This window comes from Nesoenas mayeri, assembly GCF_963082525.1.
Source record: "Nesoenas mayeri genome assembly, chromosome: 19".
Lineage (NCBI taxonomy): Eukaryota > Metazoa > Chordata > Aves > Columbiformes > Columbidae > Nesoenas > Nesoenas mayeri.
In genome coordinates, this window is record NC_137568.1 from 2204132 (window position 1) to 2214764 (window position 10633).

At 46.6% G+C, this 10633-nt stretch overlaps 1 protein-coding gene across 1 annotated transcript; it reads left to right on the forward strand.

Moving 5' to 3' along the window:
• The first annotated feature begins 866 nt into the window (after positions 1–866).
• On the forward strand, positions 867–9433 carry WBP2 (WW domain binding protein 2). The gene is made up of 8 exons (XM_080356430.1): positions 867–940; positions 3049–3157; positions 3704–3839; positions 5401–5493; positions 5796–5912; positions 6131–6256; positions 7416–7492; positions 7741–9433. The coding sequence occupies exons 1-8, from the start codon at positions 882–884 to the stop codon at positions 7792–7794; spliced, it is 771 nt and encodes a 256-aa protein (XP_080212556.1). The 5' UTR covers positions 867–881; the 3' UTR covers positions 7795–9433.
• The last annotated feature ends 1200 nt before the right edge of the window (positions 9434–10633 follow it).

Below are 10633 nucleotides of genomic sequence, written 5' to 3' on the forward strand. Positions count from 1 at the left end.
GACTTGTTTATAGGGCAACTGGTTAGTCCTTCCAGTTCAACGCCTTCCAATATAAAGGCATAATTTGGGGATGTGATTGATTTCAGCCAATATCAGGCTCAAAAATCCATTTGCAAGGGTGTGGAACACAAAATGTGACATTAGAAAAATGTTGGAAATGGAGAATTTTAGCTGTTCAAGGGGCTGAGCCTCATTTCGTGTGCAGCACCATCACATATGTGGGACGGTTTTTATTCTGCGCTACCAAACATCCGAATTCTGCCCATCCTGCCTATTGAAAGTGCAATTTTTGTCTCCGTTTCATTTAATTCTGGGCTTTTCCCTCGGAGATCCTGCCAAACGGTGTTAAAAATCACTTGTGTTTGTGTGGGATGTCCAGACAGCCCCTTCTTGCAGGCAGAACTGGACAAACTCCTGGGGAAAACGTTTTACCCACTAGTAAGCCAGCCAGGAAATGTCTGCAGGATAAAAAATGAGGTGTAAACCGCAGCAAAATACAGCATTTTGATACAAAAAGCTGATTTGAACGGTGTCGGCGCGCTCTGCGAACTCCCACCCACAGAGCGGCTGTGCCTGTGCGAGCAAGAAAGCCGGAAAAAAAACGCTGCCAAGCTCAGGCGGGCTCGAAATAACTTAAATCATTTTATTATATATGGTCAGCGGGACGTGTGATGGGATGATTAATGGGTTTATAAACACGCTGGAGAGCTCTCCCAAAAAGGAGAGGCGAGGGGGTGTCATGGCGGCTGGCCCGCGGACTACAACTCCCAGCGTGCCCCGCGCGGCCCGACCCGTCGTGCCTCGCTCCCGCCGTGCTGCCCGGCGCCCGGGGCCGCGCATGCGTAGAGCGGGCCGGGCGCCGTGAGGAGGAGGCGGCGGCCATGGCGCTGAACAGGAACCACTCGGAGGGCGGCGGCGTCATCGTTAACAACAGCGAGAAGTGAGGTGCTATCCCCTTCTCCCTTCCTCCGGCCGCAGGCGCCGGGGGTAGCGGGGAGCTGCCTCCCCCTCCTTCCTTTCTTCCCCTCAGGGAGAGGTTGGGGCGGGGGGCTTACGCATTGCTGAAGGGCTCCTGGAGGGGGGATAAAAGAGGCTGAATTAACCATGTGAGTGCCGGCGTGGCTGGGCTCGTCCTCCCCGCTTCTACCTGCGGGGGTGGGGGCTGTACGTGTCCCCCTGGTCCTGGGTCTCCCCGTGGGGCTCTGCGGGTCCTCAGCCGCGGGCCTGCCCCACCACCGCCCCCCTCGGCCGCTGCCAGGCTCCCGCCTGCGGCTGTCCCCGCTGCTGTCCCCAGACCCCCGCCTGCGGCTGTCCCCGCTGCTGTCCCCAGACCCCCGCCTGCGGCTGTCCCCGCTGCTGTCCCCAGACCCCCGCCTGCGGCTGTCCCCGCTGCTGTCCCAGACCCCCAGCCTGCGGCTGTCCCCGCTTCTGTCCCCAGACCCCCGCCTGCGGCTGTCCCCGCTGCTGTCCCAGACCCCCGCCTGCGGCTGTCCCCGCTTCTGTCCCCAGACCCCCGCCTGCGGCTGTCCCCGCTTCTGTCCCCAGACCCCCGCCTGCGGCTGTCCCCGCTGCTGTCCCAGACCCCCAGCCTGCGGCTGTCCCCGCTTCTGTCCCCAGACCCCCGCCTGCGGCTGTCCCCGCTGCTGTCCCCGCTGCTGTCCCAGACCCCCGCCTGCGGCTGTCCCCGCTGCTGTCCCCAGCCCCCCGCCTGCGGCTGTCCCCTCTGCAGTCCCAGTCCCCCTGCCGAGAGCTCAGCCCCCAGCCAGCTGTTCCTGGCCGGGGCCCAGGCCTCATCCTTCTCTCATCAGCCGGTGCTGCCCTTGCAATGTTGCCTCTGGTCAAGAGCTGCCCAGGAGCTTGGGAAGCACTAGGCCGCCTGCCCGGTTTAATTTGCTGGCTTCCTCGCCCACGCACACCCACACACCCCACTCTGTGTGTTTGGGAAGCAGAGACAGTGTTGGAAAAAGGTGCTGGGATATAACCATGGAAACAGCCTCCACAGAGCTGCCTCTGTCTGCATGGCAATGGGCTGTCCTCGCCCTCTGTGTCTGCCAGCCTACTCGGGTCTGACGTGGCAGTCACCTGCTCCAGAGACAAAGGAGCGGTTCATTCCTCAGGGCTTCTTTCCATGAGGCTGGTTAAACATTGGTATAGGAATTCTGCGCCTGACTTCCACTGGGATGTGACCCTTCTTAGGGTAATTTATTAAGATCAGCTCTGGGGCTTAAATTTGTGTTCACTGAAACAAACAATGGCAGCAGCTTAACGTGTTACTGTTCCCACTTGTCAGCCTGTCTTGAAGGGACAGGTACTTGCTGGCAGAAGGGAAAGGAGAATAAGAATGGTAACATGCAAGCTGCCAAAGATAAAGGTGATGGAGGCTTCTCCAGCTTTAGGGATTAGAGTCCCTAATGTGGATGCTGTCACGTTAATACAAGTTGCCCACTGCATCCATGCAAGGGTGTTGCACCGGTTTTAATCAGGTCAGTTTTTAATTGAGAATTAAGGAGTCAATGCAGACGACAGGGGTTAATGAAGTGTAGTGACAAGACAGGAGTTCCAGTTGATCATATTTTTGTGACAGAGATGCATGCTTAAGTTCTGGTTGGTCCTTCAGCAGCTGTGTTGCATAAGGCAGCCGGAGCAGTTCCTTCTTCAGCAGTCCTTCCTCCGTTGTGTCACTTGTGGTGAACCAAATTAGGGAACTGACCCAGCAGAAATGCAACAAAACTTTTAAAAAAAAAAAAAGGATAAAATATGCATGTGTGTGTAGTGAGATCTTCATCAGTTCAGTGGACTAGATTCAGTGCCTGGCTAACAGGCAGCAGGAGCTGTGCCAGCATGCTGAGGAAGGAACACCAGACGGAGAACAAGCAGCCAGTGCTACTTAAGTTGCTACTGCCAACAACAAAAAAAAAAAGGAGTCAGGCTGATTTTGTCTGCTGAGCAGCGGCCTCAGGTTAGATGGTTTTGGAAGGTCAGTAAGCTTACATTCATGTTGCATTTCTGCTTTGAGCTGTAACACTGTGTCACTTCTCTTGTTTGCAGCGTTTTGATGACCTATGATCACATAGAAATTACCTTCAGTGATATCGAACCTATGCCAGATGCCTTCAAAGGGACCAAGAAAGGGAGTGTTTTCTTGACTCCCTACCGAGTAAGTAGTAAAAGGCTTTATCTTGTGTAAGGAGATAAGGGCTCTTTGCGATTCTGTATTTAAATGTCCTCAATGCATGAAAGTCAGGATAATCTAATACCCCTTGAAGTATGGCTCATCCTTTCCCTCTGGGGAGCATTATGAATTCATTGCGGATCCTATCTATTTGTCAAAAGATAATAAATCTGATTAGTTCTTATACAGGCAGCTGTTTAATCCATCAGGCATCTTCAAGAGTGGAAATTAGCAGTGGCCTGGAAATGCTGAATACAACAGCACGGCTACTAAATCACAGCTGTGTGGAGCATTGAGTTCTCTGGAAGAGAGGAGGAGTATTATCTGGCCAAGGGCAGTCTTCCTGGAAGGCTTAATTGCCTTGAGCCCTTGTGAGGAGCAGCAAGTTCAAGCTTTTGGCTTGCAGCACTAACGAGGAGCTTCAGATGTGGGGGGAGTTTCAGTCCATCGAAAAGTCTCTTCAGATGATAAATCGGGGCTGTGTTTCCTGTTCGTTCTAAATGCCCTTTGTAATGTTATTTTTGTTTTCAGGTTATCTTCGTATCGAAGGGAAAGGATGCTATGCAGTCATTTGTGATGCCCTTTTATTTGTTGAAAGATTGTGAGATTAAGCAACCTGTCTTTGGAGCGAATTATATCAAGGGCACAGTGAAAGCAGAGGCAGGAGGTATGTGTAGTACAGATGTATGTTCTGTATCTTTGTTCAGCTACACAATTCATAGCAAACTAAGTATCCAGTGTAACCAAAACTGGATACTGACCAAATGGGTTTTTACAGTACTGCTAAAGTGTGTTTCTTTCTTTGAAACTAGCAGCTAAAAATATTCCCCATATCTGCTCCCTATACAGGTACAATGAACAGATCTGTCCTGCAGCTGATCTCGTTCCTGCCCTCTGTGCAAAACACGAAGTTCAGTCAGCCAAGTGATCTCACTGAGTGAATATCAGAGCAGAGTCAGCTCCATTTGCTTTGCTCAGTTGGGGTTACCTGTTAATTCTGCATCCAGGTCCTCCTGTGCCAAAGGCTCATGATCCTTTCTGCAGCAGTTTGGGTTTTTAGGTGCAGATCTCCAGCACGCTGTTCTCTGCCATCAATTTATTGTGCAACTCAAGGAAAGGCTATTGTTAACGTGCATGGTAGCAGCAAAAATGACACTTGGAAGAGAACAGACTGTCTTGAAATCAGGGAGTCTTCAAGGGGTGGTTTCGTTATGTTCAATGAGGAGGTTGTGGTAGACATTTTCAAGAATTATATTTTTTTTAATCACTGTTTTATGTTTCTCCTTTTTACCAAAGGCACGTAGTTCAGTAAACTCTTTCATCCCCAGCTTGATTTAGTCTATTAGTTGTGGCACTGAAATCACAGTGCATTGCTTAGGAGGCTTGTCTGTAATCCTGAAATTGGCATCGTAGCTTCTGTATGGACTGAAGTGGGACTGGCCAGCGTGAGAGGAGGCCCAAGCAGTGAAGACAAAGTCTCTAAACTGTGTGAAAGGCAAACGGCTGTAGCTGAATCTGGGTGAATTTTCCCCAGAGACTGTCTCCTTTAACGAGGATGTTGCTTTAACAGCCGTGAGAGTCTGGTTTAGCTCAAAAAGCTCTTTAATCTACATGTGCCCATTTCAGTACTGACACAGCTTCTGCTTTGATGCATTGTTGGGGGATGTTTTTCTTTTGTAGTCTGTAATATGAGATGTCACTGTTGTTTTTTTTTTTTAATTATTTTTATCCTGACTTGAAATATCTTCCATGGACTTTAATGGATTTATGGGGACCATGTTTTTCATTAAGCTCTTTGATTCATTGGACACTCAAACTCCCAAACTAATTTATAGCTGACAGTTAGGTGTAGTTGCAAAGGCTTTTTAGCAAACAGGATTAACAAAATCCCTGCCTTCTGCACTAATCTTATACAAAGCTAGAGCAAATCCAGCGCTCCTGGTAGCTCGGTCTGTCAGCAGCTGGTGTGGAAACAGGCACAACTTTATTAAGCTTTTGAATGTCTCCCTCATTGAAGTTTCTTCTTCAAGTGTCTCTTGACCTGAAAATACTGCCCAATGTGAAATTTTCTGATAATAGGGTAATTCTGCCACCTTATCTGCATTTTTTTCTTGGACATTTGGGATAAACTCTATAAAGGGTACAGGGTATCTGTAAGTAAAGCATGAAAGCTAAATAGCATAAAAAATGCCTTCGCCTTACATCTGAATCTTGTTTCCTCCCTGCAGGTGGCTGGGAAGGATCTGCCACATTCAGGATGACCTTTTCAGCCGGAGGTGCTATCGAGTTTGGGCAGCGCATGCTGCAGGTGGCATCGCAAGGTATGGAAGTCTGGCAGTGTCGGCCAGTTTAGTGGCTTCAGGAGGCTTTGCCTTCACCCTGTAGCAAGAGCAGTTTTAGGTTTGCAACAGGTTGGATTCAAATCCCTGTGAGTTGCAGGCTGTATCTGGAACATGCTTGCTTTAAAAATAACTTTTTTTCACATGCAATGAACAGCAGATTTACTGGGAGGGAGCTTACTTGTTTTCCAGATAAGGATTCTTTAAGTTTATCGAAGGTATTTGCCTGTATCTGATGCCAGCTTGTTGTTTTGATGAAGTCAGCTTTATCTTTTCTTTTCCAGTCTCCAGAGGTGAAATACCCAATGGAGCTTATGGCTATTCCTACATGCCAAATGGATCCTATGCTTTCGCACCAGCTGCGGCTAACGGGGGCTATCCATACCCCCCACCTCCTCCTGGTAAGTCTGGGAACTGAGGATGGGGATTATTCCAGTTACCAAGGGTTGAAAGAGGAAGAAACACTAATTTTACACAATCTTTTAGATCGGATCTGGTATCTTGTGCAACTTTTGTTTCTGAGCTTAATTCTATTTGCCTTTGGCTTGTATTGGCTGTGTGCTGTGGCCCGCCAGAAGGAGTTAAGTCTTTTTTGCTGTGCTATTTGCTTTCCTGACAGAGTTTTATCCAGGGCCCCCCACGGTGGATGGAGACATGGGTTACATGCAGCTTCCACCCCCGCCCTACCCGGGGCCCATGGAACCCCCCCCAGTCAGCGGTCCAGACCTGCCTGCCACTCCCGCAGGTAAGACACCTGATCAGGTGAATTAGCTCACAACGGTTTTGTTACCCATGAAACAAACATGGGGTTTTTGTCTGTTATCTTTCGGGGAACGTAGAGTCAAATTACGAGCTCCACTTAGGAGCTAAAATTGTTTAGGAGTGGGATTAGGGATCTCCCGTAATCTCCAACCTTGTATATCCGTCTCAGTCTGGAGGCCAGCCTGATTCTCTCCAGGGCGGATACCATTAGCGGATATTTTGCAGCTGGATTTACTCTTGTTGTGGCAGAAATAAATACAGTTTGTGAATCCCCTATTGTGGTAATCTGGCTGTGTTAGATGGATAAAAATAATTGATGGTGCAATATGTTTCTAGTCCATTTTATTTAGCAGCTGTGGCTTTGCTGATATTTGCTTCCCCTTCCCCCATCTCCCTCTAATCTGGTTACTTTTGCTTAAATAATATGGAACAAGAGAAATAGATAATGGAAAGGAGCTGGGGAAAAGTCAGTTGCATTTTCACTCATTTGATGTTTATCACAATTCTTTTGAACGTCATCTTAAAATATCTGCATGGGAGCAGGGGGGGAGACACCAAAAAATACAACCAACCAACCAACAAAAGAGCTTTTGTGGTTGGACACAACCGTAAATCTCTCCCACCTAAGTTCTTATCCAGACAAGTCATCTTTGAAATACTATTTGCAAAGTGGCACCGATCCAGATCATAGAGTATCTGGATTATCTTTATAAGTTATCATCCTTTAAACTCTGAATCCCCTGAGCTGCTATAAACTTGTGCTGATTTTTGTTTTGTCTTGTGTTTTTACTCCCAGGAAGGATGATTTGTTGGCTGCCTTTTTAAGGAGTGTTGTCTGTATTTAGGCAAAACTGCTGTTAGCATCTATTTTTTGGCTAACAGGCAAGTCCCAGGTGACATTTCCAAATGAAGTCTTGAGACCTTTTCACTTCTGACCTGACAATCCTGTGCCAACTGCATCTTTACCAGTTCAAAGAGATAATGTTCAATTGTCATGGTTGTTGTAGCTATTTTGCAACTCAAGCATTGGTTAAATAGTGCTCTGTTAGTAGCACTTTATGGCCAAGAATATGTAGAATTTTTGTTTGATTGTGAAAGTTCTCTGCACGTCACCAAATTTGTAACTTCTCTTTCTGCGCCAGCTGAAGCGAAAGCTGCCGAAGCTGCTGCCAGCGCTTACTACAGCCCAGGCAACCCACATAACGTCTACATGCCCACGGTGAGTTCTGCTGTTGTTCTGGTGTTGCAGTGGGAGCCCAAGTGTGTATTGAGCTGTTCTTTTTCTGAGTGGCGAGCAAAGCTTGTCTGAATTGATTTTGGTTTTTTTTGTTGTGGTTTTGTGCGTGTGCTTTATTGTTTGTTTTGGTTTTGTTTGGTTGGGTTTTTGTTTGTTTAGGGTTTTTGTTTGGTTTGGTTTGTTTTTTCCCTTAGCTGTGAATTGATATTCTTTTGCTCTCTCTGTTTCAGGACCAGCCACCCCCACCTCCATACTTCCCACCAGAGGACAAGAAAAACCAATAAGCTGACAGAACATCTCCACAACTCATTGCTTTCTTACTTCCCATTTTGGCAGAATTTTGGGGCATGATCCATAGCACTGCGGAGTAGAGCCTTCCCCCAAGGCACACAGATTTCACAGACTAAAATGGTAGATACGTGCAGGGCAAGGGGAGACATTTTGGCAGCCCGGGTTACCTTGCAGAGCCCTGAGCGTTTGCTGTCCCACCGCAGTATTCCCTTCTCCTTCTGTGTGGCATCACTAGAACTGGAGGTTCTCTTCATCTCTAATTGTTTCCCTTAATGTCTGTTTCTTTTGATACTTAAATTATATCTTTTTAGAGTGAGGAACTGCTCCAAACTGGTAATTAACATGCTCGTAACATGGATGCAAAGCTCTTGGCAGGGTCTTGAATCTAGCTTAGTGTGCAGCCAAGAGCATCTCTGGACACAGGGATGTCTCTGGGTGTTCTGCTCAACCCAGAGTATCACATAGTGTCTTTTCCCTCTGCTACTGAGGAAGGGCTCCAGAGGGAACCTTTGGGATCTCAAAGGAAATAGATATCTCTTACATTTTTCAGATATCTATGAAACTAACTTTTTTTCTTTCAGCTAGGTCATTCCTGACAATCGTAGCAAATAATCTGCTAGCCCTCCAAATTCCTTGCTGTGCACTATGTAAGGTGATGCTGATAAGCTTCTCAAGAAAACACACTACTTGTTACAGGGTCAATTAGCAGCATCTAACTAGTTACAGATCATATGGATACACTAACTTTTTTTCCAGTTGGATATGTGGGCTTGAGACACTAAATCCTGAATATTCTCTTTATAATGCACTTTTTTGTGTGTGCTGTAATGCAAGTTACACTCTTTGGCCAGTGAAGTGTCTTACTGCTGTGATGTGACTGGTGAATTAATAGCTAATGGGGAGAAAATAGTTGCTTTAGTCCTGTCTTGGAAGCACTTGAGAGAATATCCAAATTGTTGGATTAAGCTGCTAGGTATAACTGAGCTGCTCATTTGGACGTTTTTTAATGCTGTCAGTGTTTCTTCATCAGCTGTGAATTCACTTCCCAGTAACCTGAATGTGAGCTCCTTGGACTGAGGGTTGAAGCATTTTCCTTCCGTAGCTTTGATTCATTAATCTCATTAACGACAACTCCAGTGTGCAGAACCTCTACAGGACCCATTAGTAACCCGGTTCTAAAACTTCGTATTGTACAAAGCTTTGCACAAATCAGATTTCACTGACTTCTGACAGTTTCTGTGGAGAGAACAATCCTTCCCAGCAAGTGTGAGGAAAGATGGTGTGCTAGGAAACTGCTGAGACTTGCTGCATGCAGCCTGCTTGGAGAGAAAAAAGGCCCACCTCTTGTTTTCTTTTTGTTTGAGTCCAGCTGATTAATCAAATTGCTACTGCCTGTGCACTGACTTTTCTAGAATTGCTACTGCAGTGATGTAAAGAAATGGTTATTTAAAAATATATATATTTATTTTGAAAATGTTTGATTAATATATTAATGTGAAATGACTTTTTCAATGCAGATTTGTTTTGCCAAGACTGTGAAGTAAAGAGAAATCCGCTCAAAACTTAAAATGTTCGTGCATTTGTGTGTGAGTGGGCAAACTTGATGGTGGCTTAGTAGCTTTGGATGAGGAGAGGGAGAATTAACAGCAAAATCTCTTAGATTTTGTTCTTGGCTGTTCGTTGATGGTGGTAGCTGCTTGGTTTCTCTTGACTGACTTTGTTGAATAAAGATGTTAAAATCTTTGAACAACCACCCATTTTGCAATTCCTGTTGTAAACTGGTGAGGCAGCTGCTTAACTCTTTACCCAGATGCGTTACCCAAATGTTCTTTCCAGACCACTTGACCCTGTTAAAGTTATGAGCTATGGCTAGAAGAAGCAATTGAGGGGCACAGCATAGTTGTTCCCTCTAAAATCTCTGTTTATTTAGAAGCAATCCGTAATTTTGTCCTTTTTTATTTTTTAAGTGTGCTGGGATGTCTGGGCGGTTCTGCTCAGTTAGATCTGAACTCTCTCAGGTACTGTGGGCCACCTGGTAGCTCTTCCTGAAAAATTGTGGAGTTTTTACTCCAGCAGCATGAAGATCTCCTGGGTGTGCTCCAGAGCAGTGCCAGAGCTGCTGCTCCTTCCTGTGAGCAGAATGAGACGTGTTGCTTTAGCTTGGCAAGGGAGGAGACATTCCACGCGGGACCTGGTCCCACGGTTGCTGAGAGCAGGTGAGTCCCTCTGGTTTGCACTGACAAGCGTTAAGCAGCAGTTGTTCAGAAGCTGCTCTATAGGAAGCATCCAAACCTCATTTGGCTTCATTCCTCTTCCAGGTTCTGCTTTCCTCATACTTGACTTTTGTTGCATTTTAAGGCTGGGTGAGCCACTTGGGTTGCTTTTCTGCAGCAAGAGGTGGGTGGAGAAGGAAAGCATTAGGAGATAAAATATTACAGCTCAGTAAGAACCTAATAAATCCTGTTTTGTGAATTAAATTCCAATCGAGGTTTCCTGAATCACATCGGTCCAACTGTAAGATGCTGCAGAAACCATTCTGTGCTCCAGGGCTCCTGTTCTATTTTAAAAAGGCTCTTTTCCCAGCTACCCTCTCCTCCCAGACATGATCCTAGAAAACATCAACTGCATGAAGTTTCCAGGTCCCTTGCCCAGCACCGCTCACTGTGCAGCTCTCACACCAACAGGCCGCACAAACCCACAAGTTGGTTTTGGTTTGTTTTTTAAGTCTTTCTGCAGCCAAGTGTGCTTGAGAGAAATACTTCGATACCTGCTCTGATGAGAACTTGGCTCTGCGGTTCAAGCTGAGTCTTTCTTCCAGTAGTGCAGACCAGT